General features: G+C 59.4%; 2 protein-coding genes across 2 annotated transcripts in view; one reads left to right on the top strand and one right to left on the bottom strand.

The window, feature by feature from the left end:
- SACK1H (scaffolding CK1 anchoring protein H) overlaps nt 1–4,433 on the top strand; it is a 7,146-nt gene extending 2,713 nt beyond the window's left edge. The window contains exon 4 of the mRNA XM_024741191.1: nt 86–4,433. Coding sequence (XP_024596959.1) covers nt 86–2,841 — 2,756 coding nt within the window. The 3' untranslated portion in view covers nt 2,842–4,433. The remainder of the gene's footprint in view (nt 1–85) is intronic.
- Nucleotides 4,434–5,987: 1,554 nt separating this feature from the next.
- MAPK15 (mitogen-activated protein kinase 15) lies at nt 5,988–11,774 on the bottom strand. Its single transcript, XM_024741024.1, is given in 13 exon segments — nt 5,988–6,395; nt 6,398–6,598; nt 6,600–6,754; nt 6,757–6,835; nt 6,907–6,975; nt 7,187–7,340; nt 8,133–8,296; nt 8,409–8,539; nt 9,438–9,545; nt 9,619–9,655; nt 9,909–10,001; nt 11,201–11,286; nt 11,573–11,774. Coding segments are annotated over 13 exon segments (1,887 nt in total).
- Between the last annotated feature and the right edge of the window lie 8,043 nt (nt 11,775–19,817).

Genomic DNA, 19,817 nt, shown 5'->3' with positions numbered 1-19,817 from the left:
TTCCTCGGCCCCGCCCCTTCCCTCTAACCCTGGCCCCGCCCTTTCCCCTGACTGGTCTCGCCCCCTCCCTCTGACTGGCCCCACCCTACTCCCAGCTTTATGTGGTCCTTCGAGAAGATCCACCGGAGTCTGGCACACGTGTTCCAGGGCGAGCTGGTCTCCAGCTTCGATGAGGAATTCCGCATCCTCTTCGCACAGTCCGAGCCGCTGGTACCCTCCGCCGGGGCGCTAGCTCGCATGGACGCCTACGCCCTGGCTCCATACGCGGGGGCTGGGCCCCTCATGGGTGGCCAGGTGACCGGGGCGTTGACCCCTTTCTCCTTACCCAAACGAGCCCACCTCCTGTTCCCACCGCCTCGGGAAGAAGGCCTGGGCTTCCCCTCATTCCTTGACCCCGACCGCCACTTCCTGTCGGCCCTCCGTCGAGAGGAGTCACCGCGGATGCCGGGGGGCGCCCTGGAGCCGCACACGGGGCTGTGGCCACTGTCGCGGCATCTGGACGCCGAGGCCGGACCAGGCGGGGAGCTCTTGGGCCCGCGGGGCTTCTTTCAGGCGCGGCACCAAGAGATGGACGCCTTCAAAAGGCACAGCTACGCGGCCGCCGACGGCACGGGAGCCGTGGAGAATTTCGCTGCCGCGCGACAGGTGTCACGGCAGACGTTCCTCGGCCTCGGTGATGACTTACGCTTCCAGACCAGCCACTTCCACCGCGACCAGCTCTACCAGCAGCACTACCAGTGGGATCCGCACCTTGCACCAGCACGCCCACAGGGCCTGTTCGAGAAGCTGCGCGCTGGCCGCCCTGGCTTCGCGGACCATGACGACTTCACGCTGGGCGCCGGGCAACGCTTTCCGGAGCTCGGCCCGGACGGACCCCAGCGGCTGGACTACGTGCCATCCAGTGCCTCACGGGAGGTGCGCCATGGCTCTGACCCTGCCTTCGGGCCCAGGCCCCGCGGTCTGGAACCGGCCGGGGCCCCATCCCCCAACCTGGGACAGCGCTTCCCTTGCCAAGCGGTGACGAGGCTAGGCCCAGAGACTGTGCCCAAGCCAGAGCCAGAGCGCAGAGGCCGGCCCGAGGGGAGGGCGGGACTGCGGCACTGGCGCCTCGCCTCCTACCTGAGCGGCTGTCACGGTGAGGATGCTGGCGAAGAGGGCCTGCCCACACCCATGGAGGCGGAGGCCTATGAAGACGACGTGTTGGTTTCTGGGGGCCGGGTGGCCGCCGGGGACCTGCTGACCTCGAGCTTCCGTGTGCCCACGTCCTTCCCGGGCTCCGGCAGCGGTGGTGGCGACAGCTCCGAGCCCGAGGGCCTGGAGGCAGGCCTGGCCAAGCAGGACTCTTTCCGCTTGCGCCCGAACCCGCTGATCCAGCGCAGCTCGCGGCTGCGCTCCTCGCTCATCTTCAGCGCATCGCAGGCGGAGGGCACGGGCGGAGCTGTTGTGGCCACCGCGGAGAGGGAGCAGGTGGTGAGCGAGATGCCGGCGTCCGGTGGCAAGGCCATGCGCTCTGCTGTCTCCACCAAGGTGGCCGAGCTCCTGGAGAAATACAAGGGCCCGACTCGAGACACCGGCGGCATGGGGGCAGCAGTCACGGTCGCCAGCCACAGCAAGGCTGTCCTGTCCCAGGCGTGGCGGGAGGAGGTGTCGGCGCCTGGGGGCGGTGGGAGCGAGCACCGCAGCCTCGAAAGCTGCCTGCTAGACCTGCGCGACTCCTTCACGCAGCAGCTGCACCAGGAGGCCAAGCGGCAGCCGGGAACCGCCGCTCTCACCGCCACGCAGCTGCTGGACACACTGGGCGGGAGCAGCGGCGGCGCTGACCGGCTGCCTTCCTGCTTCCTCTCCACCCAGGGCCGCTCCACCTCCCCGCAAGGGCGGGACAGCCCCCCACCAGAGGGGCCTGGGGCGCACCAGCCGCCCCACTCTGAGCCAAAAGGGATCCCCACCTCAGCTTACCCCGAGCGGAAGGAAAGTCCCACTGCAGGGTTTCCCAGCTGCAGAGACAGGCCCACCACGGGATTTACCGAGCACAAGGGGAGTCCCGCTTCTGCCTACCCTGAGCACAAGGGAAGCCCGGTGTCCCCGGTGCCCCCTGTGCCGGAACACAGGGGCAGCCTCCCCCTCCCCTTCTCCGGGGAGTCTCCAAAGACGGGGCCCACAGAGGAGGCGCCTGGTGGCCCCATGGAGATCCTGCGCAGGGGATCTGCGCGGCTGCGGCAGCTGCTGAGCCCCAAGGGCGAGCGGCGCGCGGAGGATGAGGGTAGCTTCCCGGTGCCGCAGGAGAATGGGCAACCTGAGAGCCCCCGGCGGCCATCGCCAAGCCAGGCCGACAGCACCGAGGCTGCCACAGGAGAGGAGCGGGGCCCGCGGGGGTGCGTGGCCTCGGCCACGGCCAATGCCTTGTACAGTAGCAACCTGCGGGATGATACGAAAGCCATCCTGGAGCAGATCAGCGCCCACGGCCAGAAGCACCGCGGAGGCGCCGCGCCGACCCCGGCCCAGAGCAGCCCTGAGCCGGGCCACCCTCCAGCTGCCGGCGGCCGGGCCCCTGACATGTCCGACAAGGACAAATGTTCTGCCATCTTCCTCGCAGACAGCCTGGGGACCCGAGGCCGGCTGAACCGCGCGCTGCCAGCCGGCGCCGCCGAGCGCGACCGACTGCTGCACCGCATGGAGAGCATGCGCAAAGAGAAGCGCGTCTACAGCCGCTTCGAGGTCTTCTGCAAAAAGGAGGAGCCCGGGGGCCCGGGGGCCGGGGAGGGCCCGGCAGAGGACACCAGGGACAGCAAGGTGGGCAAGTTCATGCCCAAGCTCCTGGGTACGTTCAAAAGCAAGAAGTGAGTCTCCTGGCCCACCGGCCCAGGTCGGGGTGGCGGCATCACCGTCAGGCAGAACACCTGGTCCTCAGCCAAAGCCTTCGGAACCTGGCTGAGCACAGCCAGAGCTTGGCTCCGCTTGAGGCGCACCCGGTGGTCCTCCCTGCCTCTTGCCCCTTGGCCTCTCCTCCCTGGGGGCTCCAGCCCCTAGCTGCCCCCCGCCCTACTTCCCCAGTTCCCGCGCTTCTCACACCTCAGTCTCTGGACCCTCAGCGCCACCCGACCTTCTGCGTCTGACTGCACCATTTCTTTGGGCTTCAGGTCCCCTTTGGATCACCTCAGGGACCCATCTCTCTGTGCCTCTGTCCCCCATCTTTCAGGGGGCCCGCCTCTGTGCCTCAGTCCCCCATTCTCTGGGGTCCTTGTGTCTCAGGGTGTCTGTGTCTCAGGGGTCCCCTCTGCTCGTGGCCTTCTGGCTGTGCTGTGGCCTCTCCTCTGTGCCTGGCAGCCCCGTCCTCTCTCAAGGCCTCCCCCCTTCTCAGGACCTGTCCTCCCCACCTGTATCCGAGGTCGCCGGGTTCACTTCCTGCCCTGCCCCTTTCCACCCTCCCGGCAGCTCTCCTGGCGGCCCATCCCTTCAGCGTGGGGAGGTGGCCCCCGAGGGGCTGCCCTGTGCAGGACTGTGGGTGCTGCCCTCACAAAGGTCCCTGGCAGACGCATGTTCACAGGTGCCATCCCCAGCCATGCCGCAGAAAGGGGCTGGATGCGGAGCTCTTGTTCCATGAGGGCAGAGGACGAGGTGCAGTGGCACCTGAGGCCCGGCCCACTGCTCTGAGGGGTCTCCGTGCCCCGTGAGGTGGGAGTGGTCCTTGCCCTGCAGGTGCCCAGCAGACCCCAACTCCACCCTGTTCTGCATTCCTTCCACCTTTGTCACCAGCCCCCCAAAAATCTGTCCAAGGCTCCCCACTTAACTTTCTTGTATCTTTTTTTTTTTTTACGTCCAGACAGTAGATCTGGAAAGGCACATTTGGGCACCAAATGCTTAGAAATCCCCCCACAGTAGGTGCTAGTACTGTTAAATTAGTGTTTGCGCTATTTCTTTTTAAATAGGTTTTTTTTCTTTTTTTTTTTTTTCTTTCAAGTATAAGGAACCCCAATTGCTCTGGCTGGGAAAGGATGTAAGGAACCAGACTGCTGAGCGAGGCAGCACTTCTGACCGAGCAGCTGGTAAAGGGAGGGGAGGTGGGGTAGGGGGACACCTGCTCCCTGGCGGCTCGCCGTCTGTTTACCAAAGCCACCACCCAGGTAGGGGTAACAGCAGAGACTTTGGTTCGAATGGGAAAGGTCACTGGGGAACCGGACAAGCTGGAGCATTTCTGGGCCTTCACGTGCTTGTTGACGAGTTTGGTTTTACCTGGCCTGGTGCACAGCTGTTCTCAGCAGACCTGGCCGGGCCTATCGCTGAGGGAGGCCCTCGCAGGAAATGGAGGTTCTGCCCAGGGAGAGGCCAGAGGCCCTCAGAGCCTGCCACCTGCGCCCTCCACATCGCGCTCAATAAGACATCTCCTCAAATGTGATTCTGCGCATTTTGGTGTTAATAAAACAATGCACAAAATATTCCAGCATGTTCCCCAATGTGTGTGTGTGTGTATATAATTATATGCATACGATCACCCAGTTACGTGTTGCAACCTTTAGCCTTATGACCTTCTCAGATTCCCTCTGGATACGACCACCCATCCCTGTTGAGTATACTAAAGACCCCTCCCCCTCTATACAGCCATACCTCTACCCGCATCTTCTAACCAACACAGACCCCTTCCACCTCTCAGCCCCTTCCTGTGCAGGCCTCACTTCACTGCCCATCCTCGCCGCCGCCTGGCCCTCTGTGTAGGCACAGCCCCTGGTTGCCTAGCCCAGCAGACACTTCCCAGCCTCGTCTCGAAGCTCCCATCGACCTGGGGCTTCCCCTGGCCTGGGTGCCAAGCAGGCACTTGCCCAGTTGTTTGGGCCTCCCTGGCCCTCCAGTCCCAGCAGCACTGCCTCTGCACTCAGGGCTGGACTTCTTGGGCCCCCTGCCCCTTTCTGGGCAGTGGCACTCATCCTAGTCTCATTTGTCCCCCTTGTTTATCACTTGGGGCTATGCCTCAGGCTCTAGAAATGCAAACAACTGCCCCTTGGGCAGTCCCCATCTCGTGAATAGCTCACCTCCCAGCCAGAACTGTGGTGGCCCCATCCTTGGCCTTCCCCCAAGCCCTGTTCTCTCTCTGCCTTTGAATCTCTCTTGTAGCTGCCAGGTCTGGGTCCACCCTCTGCCCAGCTCTCCTTGCCCAAGCCTCGCCCTTCCCCCGCAGCAGCCCGTGTCTTTTACGGTAGGGCAGAGCTTCCTGCTCCTGGCAGTACCGCATAGGCCGAAACCCTCAGGCTGTGAGCTCCTCCGGCCAGGCAGCCGGGAAGTGGCCTCCCTGTGTCCTGACCGCTGCCCAGGGTCAGACGCGGTGTGAGGCGTGCCTGGGACCAGGAGACACCTCAGCGCCCGCTGGGCCCCTCCCACCTCCTTGGCCCCCACACCACCTGGGCTCACACCAGGCCCTTTGCCTGGTGATGACCAGAGGAGGGAGCCTTGAGCCCCACAAGACATTTCCAGCTGTTCTCCCCCTCCCCCAACCAAGGCCTCGAGACAAACTGGGTGTCAGTCACTGTGTTGGTGGGGCATGGGCTGGGGTGACTGACAATGGCTACAGTCAGGGGCGCTGCCCCATCTTGTCCCTTTTCCTGCTCTGGCTCAAGGCCACAAATGTGGTCACATGGTAGCTTGCACCCAGGCAACAGATGCACTACACAAGACCCTCTCCTGCCAGGACCACCCTGGCGACAGCCTGCAGCAGCCCCAGCTGGGATCTGATGTGCTCAAGCGTCAGGCAGGCCTGCTGTGGACAAAGGTGACCAGACAGGAGCCCAGGGTGACAGCATATGGTGTCCACGAGGCTTCTCAAGGGCTGTGTCCTCGAAAAGGAGTGGGCTGCAGGAAGCCGAGGAGGAAGGTTGGGTTGGCAGGCTGGGACAGACAGACCACACTTTACTGGAGAAGGTGATTGAGGCTGGAGTATGAACCTCATGGGGAAGGAAGGTGGAAGGGAGGGGAGGGCGGGAGGGGCGCGGGCTCACTGGTCACGCGCCGGCCAAGTTGCCACCACCACGGCCCGGGTTCCGGTCACTCCGGATCAAGGCCTGGACGGCCACCTGGGCGGCGGCCCCCTCCCGCTGGGCTCCAGCTGGGAAGGGGTGTGTCGCAGGATCACTGGCACCGTCGCGAAGGATCTGCGGGAGGGGTCCTCCCGTGCCCCTCTTCCCACGACCTACCAGCAGGATGCCGAGGGGAGCCCTGCCGTCGCCCAGCGGGGCCCTTTCCCTCTCCCAAGACCTCCTGGGGGCGGAGGCTGGTGCAGGGGGGCCGAGATCTGCCTGGGAGGGTCCTTGGCTCCGCCGGGGACATCTGTGGGGTCGGAAGCTCAAGTCCCGAGTCAGGGGTCCCGCGCTGCTGGCGGTTGGTGGCCCCACACAGCAGGGACCCCAGCAGCTCTGCGCGGGCGGCCGCCAGACCACACACCGTGCGCGGGGCCGTGACCGGGGTTACTTCGAGGCCGGCGTCCGGGCTTCCGCGCAGGCGAGCCCGAGGGCAGCTTGGCCGCGGCTCTGGGTTTGAGTGGGGGCACCGGGGGCGTGCGGACGCCGCCCAGGCCCGTCTCCCTCGGGACGCGGCCGTTACCCCTGCGCTCCAGGATCATCTGCGAGAGGCGAGGGGCGCTCGGAGGTGCGCTGGATGGGCGTCAGGGGTTTGGGGGTCGCTGGGGCGGGGGAGGCCTCGAGGGTGCGTGCACGGGGGATGATGGGGGTCGCGGGCCGGAGCACCTGATAGAGGCGGCTGCGATATCGGTGGCCGAGAGCTGGGCTCCTTCGTGCACCGGGAGCCGCACGTCCGCCTCCAGGGTGCACTCCCGGGCCGGGCAGTGGAACCGGCGGGGCGCCGGCGAGGCGGGTGCTGGAGAGGCGAGACCTGGGCTGCCCGGCCGCCGGGCCTCCCCTACCTCTGCACATAGGGGTGCTGCAGGGCCTGGGCCGCGCTGAGCCGCGTGTCGGGGGCAAACACCAGGGGCCACTCGCGTGGGCAGCCGGCCTCTCAGCCGCTCCAGGGTCCGCCCCCACTTCCTGCTCCTTGCTCCCTCCCTAGCACCACCCTCGGGCAGCGCGCAGGCGCGTCAGAGCCCTGCTTCCGTTCAGGTCTCCTCCTCCCCAAGGCCTGGTGCAGCTCCTGCCGCCGGCCAGGGCGAGCTGCGCCCACACTGGGGCCTCCTCGTTTTTAGCCTGACCAACAGTTTCTGGGCTGGGGACCCTGAAGGTGCGGGAAGGGCGCTGGGGCTGGCTCCGAAGCCCCCGCACTCACTGGGACCCCAGGCGCTGCACAACCGAGGCGCCGGAGCCAGCGCCGAGAGCCAGGAGGTCTGGGAGCGGGCGCCGAAGGCGCTGTGATCAGGAGTCCCGAAGGTGGTCGGGCGGGCAGCTCAGGGGGGTCGCCGGCCACCGCTTCTGACCCGTTGAGCGACCTCCTCTCTGCAGGGCCTTGGCTCTCTGGCAGGGCTCAAACCCCGAATACCGGGTCGGGCGCCGCCACTCGTGCATATGCACACCCACACGTGCCCAGTCCTTGCACACTCCTGCGCCCTCCATAGGCTGCACGCTCACACGTGCACACGCGTCCCCCATACCCTGTGCTCCCACCTCCACAGGGGAGCCCCTTGCCTTCTCCACCAGAGCAGAAACCCGGGGAGAGGACAGGGCTCCTCCAACGCTGTCCTTCGTCCCTCTCCCCCAGGGAGAAGGAAGGACCCCTGCTTCACCCCTCCGCAGAGCTAGTGCCCTTGTCCTGACCCAGATGGACCCTTCATGAGCACTCTTTGACCCTCGTGGACCCTGTGGCCCCGGTGGACTCTGTCCAGTTGCTCCCCGAAACCCCCAGCAGCTCCTCTCTGGGTCCACCCTCGGCAGGGCCTGCCCTTTCCACTCTTCCCAAGGCATCCGGACCCTCCCCGTCCCTCCACCTTCACGTCCCCACCCCCACCCCCATCCCCTCCCGGGCTGTCCTCCGTTCTCAGTCCTGGTCCGGCAGGTGCTGCCCCTCCCACAGCTGTGTGCTCTGACCCTCAGCGTCCCTGGTGCCCAGTGGACCCCCGCATCCCAAGTGCCCTGGCGGGGCAGGAGAGCACAGGGGGACCTGCAGGGGGAGGTGGCGGCAGGATGGGGGTAGGTCACCGTTACCAGCTCGAGGACAGGAACACCTCCGGAGCCCGGTACCATCGCGTGGCCACGCACTCCGTCAGGGCATGGCCCTCGGGCCCCTCAGGGAGGCCGCTGAGGGAGTGGGCGAGGCCAAAGTCGCAGAGCTTCACCGAACAGCTGGCGTCCAGGAGAACGTTGGATGGCTCGGGAAAAGAGGTGGGCTGAGGGCTAACATGGGTGGCGGCTTAAGGACCCTGGGGTGAGGGTGCGGGCCGTGGAGCTCGCACCCTGGAGTGGACAGGGCTTGGGCGGCACCTTCTGGTCCCGGTGGATAACTCATCCTGAATGAATGAACTTGGTGGCCCGCAGGAGCTGGTGGAAGACGTAGCGCTTGTGGCTGTCCTTTAGCAGTGTGCCCTTGCAGATGACGGCATTCAGGTCGGTGTCTGGGGGGGTGTGCAGGTCAGTCTGGTGGGCCTGGGGAGAGCGGGCCAGTCTGGCCCACTTTGAGCCCTCATGGGGGCACCTCAGCCTGCCCATTGCCCACAGACCTCAGGTCCCACTGGCCAGCCTCAGAGCCGTGTCCTGGATGTGTGCACTGCCCAGGAGCCCCTGCTGGCTTCTCAAGCTTGTCCACTGTCTTTGTTGGCACAGCAATAAAAGTTTGTGGAATTATTTTTATACTTTATTTCATGTTGCCTTTGTTTTATCAAATGAGTAGAAAAAAGAAAATGCAGGGCTTCCCTGGTGGCGCAGCGGTTAAGAATCCGCCTGCCAATGCAGGGGACACGGGTTCGAGCCCCGGTCCGGGAAGATCCCACATGCCGCAGAGCAACTAAGCCCGTGCGCCACAACTGCTGAGCCTGCGCTCTAGAGCCCGCGAGCCACAACTGCTGAGCCCGTGTACCACAACTACTGAAGCCCGCGCGCCTAGAAGCCATGCTCCGCAACAAGAGAAGCCACCGCGATGAGAAGCCCGCGCGCTGCAACGAAGAGTAGCCCCCGCTCGCCACAACTAGAGAAAGCCTGCGTGCAGCAGCGAAGACCAGACGTTAAATAAATGAATAAAAATTTTTAAAATTAAAAAACAACAACAACAAATGCAGCTGCAAGCAGTGGACAAAGCAGAAACCTCACAGAGAGGGTTCAAGATACCTGCCCCCAGGCCTGGGGGGCTGACACTCTCCAGCTCCACAGGGACACTGCCCAAGCTGAGTGCAGTGGCTACGGCGGGGACCAAGCAGCACGGGAACCTACAGAGGGAGCCGGACCACTGGGACGTGGGTGGGAGGATCCTGGGCCGGGACAAAGGTGGGGCTGGGGTCTGAGGGAGGCCTCACTCACCCACAGACTCAAACACCAGGTGAATGTCCCTGTCATTCTCTGCCCAGATCACACCCGGGAGGCGGACGATGTTCCCCAAGCTCCTGGGGAGAGAGCGGGGGCTGTGTCCTGGGGGTCGAGGGGCCAGACTTCCCCTTATTTGGCGAGACTGCACCTGGAGAAGCAGGCAGACGGCCTCGGCCACTCACTCGGAGCGGCATGATTTCCCGGAACGTCCTCTGGAAGGAGACAGGAACGTGAGTGTGGCTGCAGGGCAAGAAGGAAGCCCGTGTCTGGAGAGGATGCGAAGGGACTGAAGCTCGCCACCTGCACACCCGCTGGCCCATGAGGTCGCAGGGGGCGGTGCTCTGAGAAATGCCAGAAACCTGCAGTGACTGGGCTTCATGCTGTGCCTTCCAGACACAAGGCAGCAGGGGGGCCACCCCACAGCCCTGCCTCACCCTTCCCCACACCGCTTTCCTACTCACTTACTTGGGCATCCGTCTTGTCCTTGAAGGCATCAAAGATTTTCTTGAGGGCCACGACCTCGCCGGTCCTCTGATCCACCGCCTTCCACACGATGCCCTAGGCCTGGGGAGGAGGGCGGTCAGCCTGCTTGGCATAGGGCCATCCCCTGCCCGGCCAGACCGCCCCCTGCAGACATGAGCCTCCTCCTTCCTGCTCTGGTTCCGGGGGAGGGATGCTGTGTGGTGAGGGGCGAGGCCCCCGAAGCTGCAGGCCTCCAGAGGAGGCTGTTAGGAACAAAGGGGGATTGGAGACCAGAGAATATTGGGGGAGGCCCCAGGAGGATATGAGGTCACAGATGGGAGGGAGCTCCTGGGCAGGATCTGAAGCCTGCCGCTTCTCCGACAGTCACCCTGATCCCTCTCTCGTATACCTCATCCAGCCTGTCAGCAAATCCTGTTGGTTCCACATTCAGGATTCATCAGAATCGGAAGACTTTCTACCATCTCTGCTGCCCCCGCCCTGGTCTGAGCCTCTCGCACCTCCAGCCTGTATCACTACACTGATCTCTTAACTACTCCCTCTCACCCACTCCCACTGTTCACCCTCAACAGCGTGGGCGGGGTGAGCCTTGTAAAGTGGTACCAATGGCTGCTACCCTCCCCGTGCCACTCATAGTAGCAGCCAAAGCCCTTGCGGTTCCCCAAAGCCCCACATGATAAGACCATCCCCCTAGAACTCCCATCCAGTTACCTCAACGCTGCTGTTTCCCAACAGCCCAGCAGGTCCTTGCCTCAGGGCCTTTGCACTGCCGCTTGCACTGTCTGAAACTTTCTTTTCTCCCCTCCCTCATCACACACTTGCACACACCCAGTGACACACCTTCACACATACACTCTCACACAGTCCCACATGCTCACACAGTCACAAATGCACATGGGCTCACACAAGGTTCTGGCCTCCGCTCTGTCCACTCAGTTTACTGGCTCAGGCCCTTCCCCCTCAGCGACTGGATCACGTGTGCCCGGTCTCCCTAGAGCATTCTGTGGGCACGGGAGAGGCAGCCCGGGAGCCGGGGGTGGTGCGTGGGGACGGTGGGTGGATGGGGCACCAGGGTCCGAACTGAGGTCTTGGGGGTCCTGGCTGTCACCTGTCTCCCAGAGCCAGGTGACAAGTTCCCTGGGAACAGGCCACACCTCCAGCTCGTGGAGGAGGCAGGACCCAAGCCCAGGAGTCCCTGGCAGAGTGGAAGGCCACAGTCCTCCGACTGGCCCTGCCCACGCCCTGCAGGTGGCCTGGTCCGGCGGACGCCCGGGCGCCTCCGAGCTCATCCCCTTTCCGAGCCGCAGCCTGAGCAGGTATCGCTGGCCAACGTGACGGTCCATCTCGGCGGCGCATATGCCGGCTGGTGGGCGCCAGGAAGCCTCCAGACACGAGCTGGGCTCGAACTGTTGAAACCCGTTGCCTTGGGAACCGACGGCGGAGCCCTCCCTGCGCCTGCGCCGGGGCGGGGCAGAGCGGGGTCTGCCGCCCAAGCCCCGCCCAATCCGGGGCTGCCGTGGAGCCCCACCCCGCAGTCCCGCCCCCTCGGCACCGCCCCCGGACCCTCGCCGCCTTGCCCACCGCCCTTCCGCGTGGCCCAGGCGGAAGCCCAGAAGGTGCCCCTCTCCCCCTTCCGCCCCCCGCCCCACCTGCGGCCAAGGAGCCTGCTGCAGCCTCCAGAACGTCTCCACCAATCCGGGCCTTTGCACGTGCAGTGCCCACCGCCCGGGACGCTCTTTCCTCCCTCCGCCTTGCTTCTCCGGTCTCTGCTAAGGGGGTGCCGACGGTTAGGGTGTCATTCGCAGACAGCCCCTCCACTCCTTGGGCATTTGGCGGCAGGGGCCGGGCCATCCCCAGCGGGTGCGAGCGCTTGAACTGGGCAGTTGCTGAGGCACCGCCAGGAAACTGGGGGTTAGTTCCAGGGCGGGGGTCCCGGCAAGCGGCTGGGAGAGCAAACCTGGAGGCGGTGAGAGTCTATGAGACTGGCTGAGAGGGGGCTGCCGTGCGCAGAGGTCAAGCGCTCGCAGAAAAAGGAAGCCAGGTAAGGGGGCCGACGGGCGGGGGTAGCCAGAGAAGGAAGTGGGAGCACCGAGGGGACAGCCAGGCAAAGGCCCCGAGTGGGAGTGTGCCTGGCGCGTTGGAGCCACAGGGAGGCCCCGTGTGGCTGGAGCCCAGGGATGGAGACCAAGGTATCAGCAGGGGGCGGTGGGCAAAGCTGGAGGGATCTTCCCCGACCAGGGCTTGAACCCGTGTCCCCTGCACTGGCAGGTGGATTCTTGACCGCTGTGCCACCAGGGAAGCCCAATAAGCATTTGTTAAGTTAATGAATATTATGTGCAGAACTAAATTCGCAAGTGCTTTGAAGGAAAAAACTACTTCCTGTATCTTTCAGCGTCTCCTTCGGCATTCATAGAGTGCCCTATTCTTAGGTCCCAATAAATATTTTTGGTAGATATAGTGAAGAAGGTGCTTCGTCATATGACTTTATATAGCATGCCGAATGATCTTTCTAGAGGATATATTTTTTTACAAGAATAATTTCCCAGGGATATGTAATAGAGAACTGAGTCAACTAGTAAAGAAATGGAGCCTCTGATCCCAATTCTGGAACGGACTCACTGTGTGACAGTGGACAAGTGACATAACTTTGCAGCTCTGCAGCGTCCTCATCTGTAAACAGGAATAAGAAAAAAATCAGCGCTAGAAGGACCTGAAAGCTCTTAGTCACATAGAAATACTAGCACACTGTACAAAATATACAAGAAAGTTCATGGCAGTATCGCTTGCGATTGTGAAAAACTGGAAACAACCTATGAGTACATCAAGAGGAGACTACATAAATGAGGTCATGAAAAGCAAAGGAAGACAGAAATTGTCACACACCAGAGAACACTAAAGAGATATGATAACTAAAGGCACCGTGGATTGGATTCTGGAACTGAAAAAGGACAGCAGTGGGAAAACTGGTGAAATTTGAATCAAGTCTGGAGTTTAGTTTATACACAGGCTATACAATGTCCCGAGAGGACTTATGATGAGAAAAATGTCAATCACAGCTTTAAGCCCTTGGTTTGGAAGGAGCCAATGAGAAAGCGCATTGGAAGGGGATGTATGTACAATTTCATTCACAGGAAATCGGTAACGGATGATACTTTCCTTGCACTTTCCACCCCAACAATAACTTTGTGCTCCTGGTGCTTGAAGAGTCTCCATATCCTGGTGAAGAGAATTCCCGTGCTTGGGCAGCTGACCCCCTTTCCGGCCACCTGGGTGACCTGGACATCCCAGCTCAGGCTGAAGCGGGGGAGGAAGATGTGCTGAAGCCTACGCCTCTGCTCTGCCGCTCCTGCACTGACTGCTGGCCAGCTTCCTAGGAACCAGAGGGAGGCGAAAGCCCAGGCCTCCCTGCCACACACGTGGCCCCGACGCTGCCTCTGGGGCACCCTTCTGGCTTGCGGACATTGCCTCCATGTTATCTGCAATGAGCCTCACGGACCACTGTCCTCCTCTAGCTCAAGGGACTTGGCTTGAAATTCAGTAATTCATTTTTCTGATTGATCAAGCCTGCTGTTGAAGTTCTCCACTGGGTTTTTAATTCTTCGTTTCTATTGTATTCTTCAGCACCACAATTTCTGTTTGGTTCTTTTTTATGATTTCTGTCTCATTGTTGAAATTCTTGTTTCGTTCACGTGTTGTTTTCTTGGTATTGTTATCTATCTTCGTTCTCTTGTGGCTCACTAACAATTTGGCGATCTCTATGAAAAAATGTACGATGCATGTATCATTTGATTCAAAAGGAATTTGTCATACAAAAATCTCACAAGCGGGTAAAAATAGTTTTCGGTAGCATTGTCTTAGCAGGGAAAAGTTGGTGGCAATGTAAGTGTTCATCAGTATCAGACTGGTTAAATTAATCATACTTCAATTAGGCTATACAGCCGCTATTATATATAGAATACCACGTAGCTAGTAATGTGTTTTATATCTATATATACTGCCCTGAAAAAGTTACTGAAGATATATTGTTAAGCAAATAAAACATTTACAACAAAAAAATAAATAAAAATAAATAAAATTATGGACAAAGGATTTGAATAGACATATCTCCAAAGAAGATATACAAATGGTCAGCGCCCCAGGAGAAGATGCTCAGCGTCGTTAGCAATCGGGGAAATGCAATCAAGACACACGAGGCCACGCTCCGTCACTAGGATGACTTTCAGAAAAAAGTCTTGGCAAGGATGGCGAGAAGTCAGAACTCATACAGTGCTGGTGGGATGTAAATGGTGCAGATGCTGTGCAAAAGTGTTCGGCAAGTCCTCGAAAAGTTAAAGATAGAATTACCGTACGATCCAGCAATTCCACTTCTGGGTATATATCCAAAATAACCGAAAACAGGTATTCAAACAAATGCTTGTACACAAGTGTTCACAACAGCCTCTTCACAAAAGCCAAAAGGTGAAAACAACACAAATGCCCATCCACTGATGGATGGATAAAGAAAATATTATCTATACAGACAATAGAATTTAATTCAGCCATAGAAAGGAATGAAGTACTGATACGTGCTACCATGTGGATGAGCCCTGGAAACATAATGCTAAGTGAACTAAGTCAGATACAAGAAGTCGCATATTATATGAGTCCACTTAAATGAAATATTCCGAATAAGTACCTCCATAGACAGGGAAAGCAGGTTGGTGGTTCCCAGGGGTTGAGGGGAGGGGAGACGGGTAGTGACTGCTTAATGGGTACAGGGTTCCTTTCGGGGGTGATGAAAATGTTTTGTAACCACATAGCAGTGGTGGTTACACAACATTGTGACAGTACCAAATGCCACTAACGTGTATACTTCAACATGGTTAATTTTATGTTATGTGATTTCACCTAAAAAAAAAAAAAGAAGTTACAAGGCTGGGAGGAAGCAGCAAAAAGGAAGCCGTATCCAGGAGAGAAATAAGCTGATAGAGCCAGCCCCATGAATGACAGAGATGGTGGAATTGCCAGTGACTCTAAAGACAGCTGCCGTAAGTATGCTCGTGGGCATAAAGAAAGCATGAATAAAGTGAAATCAGAAAGGAAAATTATTAAAAAGAACCAAATGGAATTTCTAGAGCCGAAAAATAAATATCTGAAATGAAAAACTCAGTGGATGGACACCGCAGAAAAAATGATCAGTGAACTCAAATACACAGCACTATAAACTATCCAAATTGAAACCCACAGGAAAAAAAAAAACACCTCACTGACCTGTGGGACGGTGTCAACAAAAGGGGGGTGCAGAAAGCATGTTTGAGAAAGTAATGGCTGAAATTTTTGCAAATTTAAAGAAAAAATTAGATATTCACAGATCCAGGAATTTAAATGAAGCCCAGGTAGGAAAAACACAAAGGAACTCGTAACTAAACTGCTGAAAACAGTGATAAAGAAAAAATACTAAAAGTAACCAAAGAAATTTACATGCAGAGGAACGAAAATAAGCATAACTGCAGAGTTTTTATCAGAAGAAAACAATTCAAAGCAGAAGGAAAAGCAATGACATCATTAATGTACTCAAAGGGAAAAAATGTGAATCTAAAGTTCTCGAACCAATCCCTAAAAATGTAGTGTATAGAAAGCACACAGAAAAGATTACAAATGAGAAGCTGGGTACGGTTAAAGTGGAACCCAGCGTTAAAAAATTAGAAGAGTGGCCAAACAGGAGAGGGGATTCTTCAGGCTGGAAATGAACTAAATCTGGTGAGAAACATGGTACCGTGGAAACCGCTGGAGCCTTTAGTGGAAAGCCTCCTGCCAGTGGAAATGGCTGATATAATCATCATTAAATGACTCGTGCATTGATGGAAAGAGGATGTAATTAAATGTCCTGTTATATTAAAAATGTTTTCATATTATTGACATCTTGTAATCAAGAAGACTGATACAGAACATAAAAATAAACATAAAATTAGAAAACTAACAGAGGAATTACGAGTGTCAGGAATGAAAGACTACCTTCCTACCAGATCCTTCAAACATTGAAAATAAGGGTTTATTGTCAACAACCCTCCCACCAATACATTTGATAACTTAGATGAGATGGCAAGTCCATTGAATGAGTGGGAGTATTCCCCAAATATAATCAATAATAAACATAAAGGGCTTCCCTGGTGGCGCAGTGGTTGAGAGTCCGCCTGCCGATGCAGGGGACGCGGGTTCGTGCCCCGGTCCAGGAAGATCCCACATGCCGCGGAGCGGCTGGGCCCCGTGAGCCATGGCCGCTGAGCCTGCGCGTCCGGAGCCTGTGCTCCACAATGGGAGAGGCCACAACAGTGAAAGGCCCACGTACCACAAAAAAAAAAAAAAAACAACAAAAAAAAACATAAAGATAAACTGAAAAACTCTATGGCCACAAGGACGGAGAGAATAGAAGGCCCATCGATGGAAATGGAGGAAGGACTGATCACCACTTGGACAGGCTGAAAGGGATGACAGCTGGACTCACTACGGAGGGTCCGAGGTGAGGAGCGGGCCGAGAGGCCAGGAAGGTCGGCATGCTTGACTCGGAAGGCACAGCTGGGCGTTCCCCCAGCTGCGGGCAGCAGGAAAGGCAAGTGGGAGCCTTAGTAAACTCAGTCGACAAGAGCGGGGCCTGGTGGGCGGGGGGCGCGGAGCAGTCCATCGCAGCTGCTGGGGGCAGTGGGACCTCTGGCCCCTGGAGCAGCAGGGACATGTGCCAGCTAGCAGGCCAGCCCCTCTTCTCCCTGCCTCCCCCCAGGAACCCGCAGCCAAAGGAGGCCTCAGCCCTGCCATTCTGCCGCCAAGAATGTGGCCCTAAGTAGAATTATCCCCAAATCAGTGAGTTTCAGCAAAAGAGGAATTCTGCAGCATGAACTTCATTACATTTACTTAATTATTAAATCAAATTTTCAGTGGACATTTGATTCATCCATTAGTTATTTTTTAATCTGCTATTATGTGTTTTCTCTCGGGGCCATTATTTCTACCCAGTCCAACTTTCCCTTGTCCAAATATGCTGGCAGATATAAATTTTGTCAAGTCTTTATTTTCTCATCGGTTGTCAGTTGACAGTTTCACTGCATGCAGTTGTACCCTCCACCTTCCTTTTCAGTGCGTTGTTGACTCGGGGTATTTACTATGCGTTGAGAAGTGCGGGGACTGTGCATTTAATTTTTAGCTGACCCACGGGGAGACCATGCGCAGTTTGGGGGGCCTCATCCAGGAGGCCCAGAGTTAGGGGGAGCGGGCGTGTGGCAGGTGACACCCCCCAGGTTGAAACGATTTGGCCTAAACCTCCTGCTTCATCCATCACCAGCCTCCTTATGACCCTGGAGACCAGCTCACAGGGATCGCACCTCCCACACTGCAGAGTGTCACAGTCTGAGTATGGGCCCCACCCCTTCTTTCCCCTCAGTGTCCAAGTCTGAGTAGATATCAGCTGTGTCCCCATGTGTGTCACAGTGTAGCCCACCGCCCACCCTGTTTCCGGTGCAGCCCCCGACCCTGTGGGGTGGACCTGCCGTGCTCCCCTGCACCTGGGTCTCTGAAGTTGGGCTCCCCTCTCTCCTGCTCCCAGCGTGGGCTATGGACCCAGGTACCCCAGGTCACTCTGGGCACCTGCCTGGGCCCCTCCCAGGAGAGCACCTCGGGGTTGTAGCTGTGGTTGTCTCTAGATCATGTGCCCAGACTTGGAAACGGGGGTCCCCCGAGGGGGTGCGCCCCCCAGCTGGGCGCCTCCTCGTGGCTGTCTCTCAGGGGCATCTCTGAGCCAGCCCGTGGAGGTGGGCGCTGGCATCGCCATCGGGACCTACGCAGGGCTCTGGGCTCTGGGCATCCTTCTGTTTGTCGTCCTCGTCCTCACAAACAGGTAGGTGAGCACCCCTGGGAGGGGGGGCATGCAGACCAACCTGGACCACACCCCGAGGCCCAGCCGCCCCGGTCTGGCCGCTCAGGGAGGACCAGGGAGCCAAGCCCACAGGCCCTGGGCTCCAACGAAGCCTCTCCCCGAAGCTGCGACCCCGCTGACCCTGAGGAGGCCAGGGCCCGGATCACCGCAGCAGCATCACCGCAGAGCCCCAGCCGCCCCTCACGTGCTCTGCACATACGCGCACCCCGGGGCTCCCGCTGGCTCCCACCTGCCTTGGCTCATGGGACTCGGGTGGCGGTGCCGCCGTGTCCCTCACTGCACCGCGCGTCTGGAGAGGGCACTTCCTCCAGGGGCGCCATGGCTGTGGGAGCTGACACACATCGTGGCCTGGATCTGGTCCTTCCACCTGGGGCTGACCGTGAGCCTGGTGTGGGTCTGGCACCGATTCCAAGGTACTTGGCTGTGGAGGGGCCGCCACTTGAGGAAGGGTGCCTGGCCCAGGGCCAGCTTAGGTTGGGGTGAGGGGAGGGGGTGGGGCAGGTCTGCAGGCAGCACACAAGCTGGGATATAGGGGAGGGGACAGACTTGGGTCCTGCCCAGGGCACAGAGAACAGCTGGGTCTGGGCTCTCCAGGGCTTGACCTCAGCCAGAGGACGCACTGGATAGACAGGCTCTCCTGGACCTCACTCACGTTCCTGCCCATCCTCCCCTTTGCCATGGTGATCGCCATCAGCACTGCGCTTCTGATCAGGGGACAAGGTACCGGGGTGGGGCTGAGGCAGCCCCACTGCCAGGCCCCCAGGGTCCCTTTGTCTGACCTCTGCTCAGCATCTGGCCGCCTCTGTGGTGTCAGACTCCTACCGGGGCTGAGCTCCAAGGACAGGGTCTCTGGCATCACCTGAACCCACCCCCACCTCCACAGGTCCACTTGCCCTGGGCAGGTGTAAGGGTCATAGGCACTGGCCATGTGGCCTCAGGCTGCCGTGGAGTGGGATTCAATTAAAAGCAGCTGGCTCCTCCCTTTGCCCCAGGGCACAGCGCAGGGACAGGAGAGGACTCAGCCAGAGAGGCAGTGCACACAGTGGGAAGAGCCCACCAAGGTCCAAGTCACAGACCCAGTGCTTTCAGGAGTCCTTGGGCAGCTCACTCACTCTGCCTGTTTCTCCATCTGTGAAATGGGAGCAGAGGCCGCTGGAAGTGCTCACCCCCCGGGTCAGACACACAGCCCAACCCCACTGGGACTCCTGAGAAGGGGCGCAAACCCCAAGTCTCCGGAGCTCAGTAGGGAGGGCTCCGAGGCAGAAGGAACAGTAAGTGAGGGCAGGAAGGTGTGCCCTCCGGCGGCCTGCCCAGGCTTGGGGGCAGGGGCTGAGTGGTGAGGGCAGCATCCCAGGAACAAGCCGGTGGGACGTTCTGCCGCAGCCTTCAAGGTCCTTGCAGGCCCCTAGCAGAGCCCGCTGGGGGGAAGGGGCCGGGGTGGGAGGAGAAGGGGGACGGGAGGGGGCAGCCTTGCCAGAAGCTGAGCAGACTGCTGGCCCTCTCCCTCCCGGTGTCCTTCCAGCTCGGTGTCCCTGCCAAGAGATGAGTGACCCTCCAGACGCCTCCCGGCCGGAGTCCGAGGGTACTGCAGCCTTGGCCCCGGGAGGGACAGAGACCCCCCACGCCATTCACGAAGGGAGTGGGGAAGGACCCCAAGGGTGCGGAGAAGTATCAAGAGTGACACTTGGCTTTGAATCTGGGCCCTTGGAGGTGAGTTCCGTCTCCCGTGGGCGGTGGTGGGACCTGGTGGACACCAGGCACCGCTTTCCCAACACCGTGAGAGAAAGCCACCGGACGTCCGCAGTGGCGGGCATCTCAGCCCGCTTGCAGGCCGGGCGTCCCCCTCTTCCCTGGGAGAGGGGCTGCTCCCGGAGACACCCACGCGCCCCGTGGCTGTCGGCGGGGATCGAGCCCGAGGAAACGGAGGGGACAAGGTCCCCTTCTGCCCCTAATCGCCGCGGGGCAGAGGCAAAGCGCAGCCTCTGCGG

The sequence above is a fragment of the Neophocaena asiaeorientalis genome, unplaced genomic scaffold (assembly GCF_003031525.2).
Source record: "Neophocaena asiaeorientalis asiaeorientalis breed wild unplaced genomic scaffold, Neophocaena_asiaeorientalis_V1.1 scaffold177, whole genome shotgun sequence".
Lineage (NCBI taxonomy): Eukaryota > Metazoa > Chordata > Mammalia > Artiodactyla > Phocoenidae > Neophocaena > Neophocaena asiaeorientalis.
Note: the sequence above shows the minus strand (reverse complement) of the source record. Positions and strands in the feature narration are given on the sequence as shown.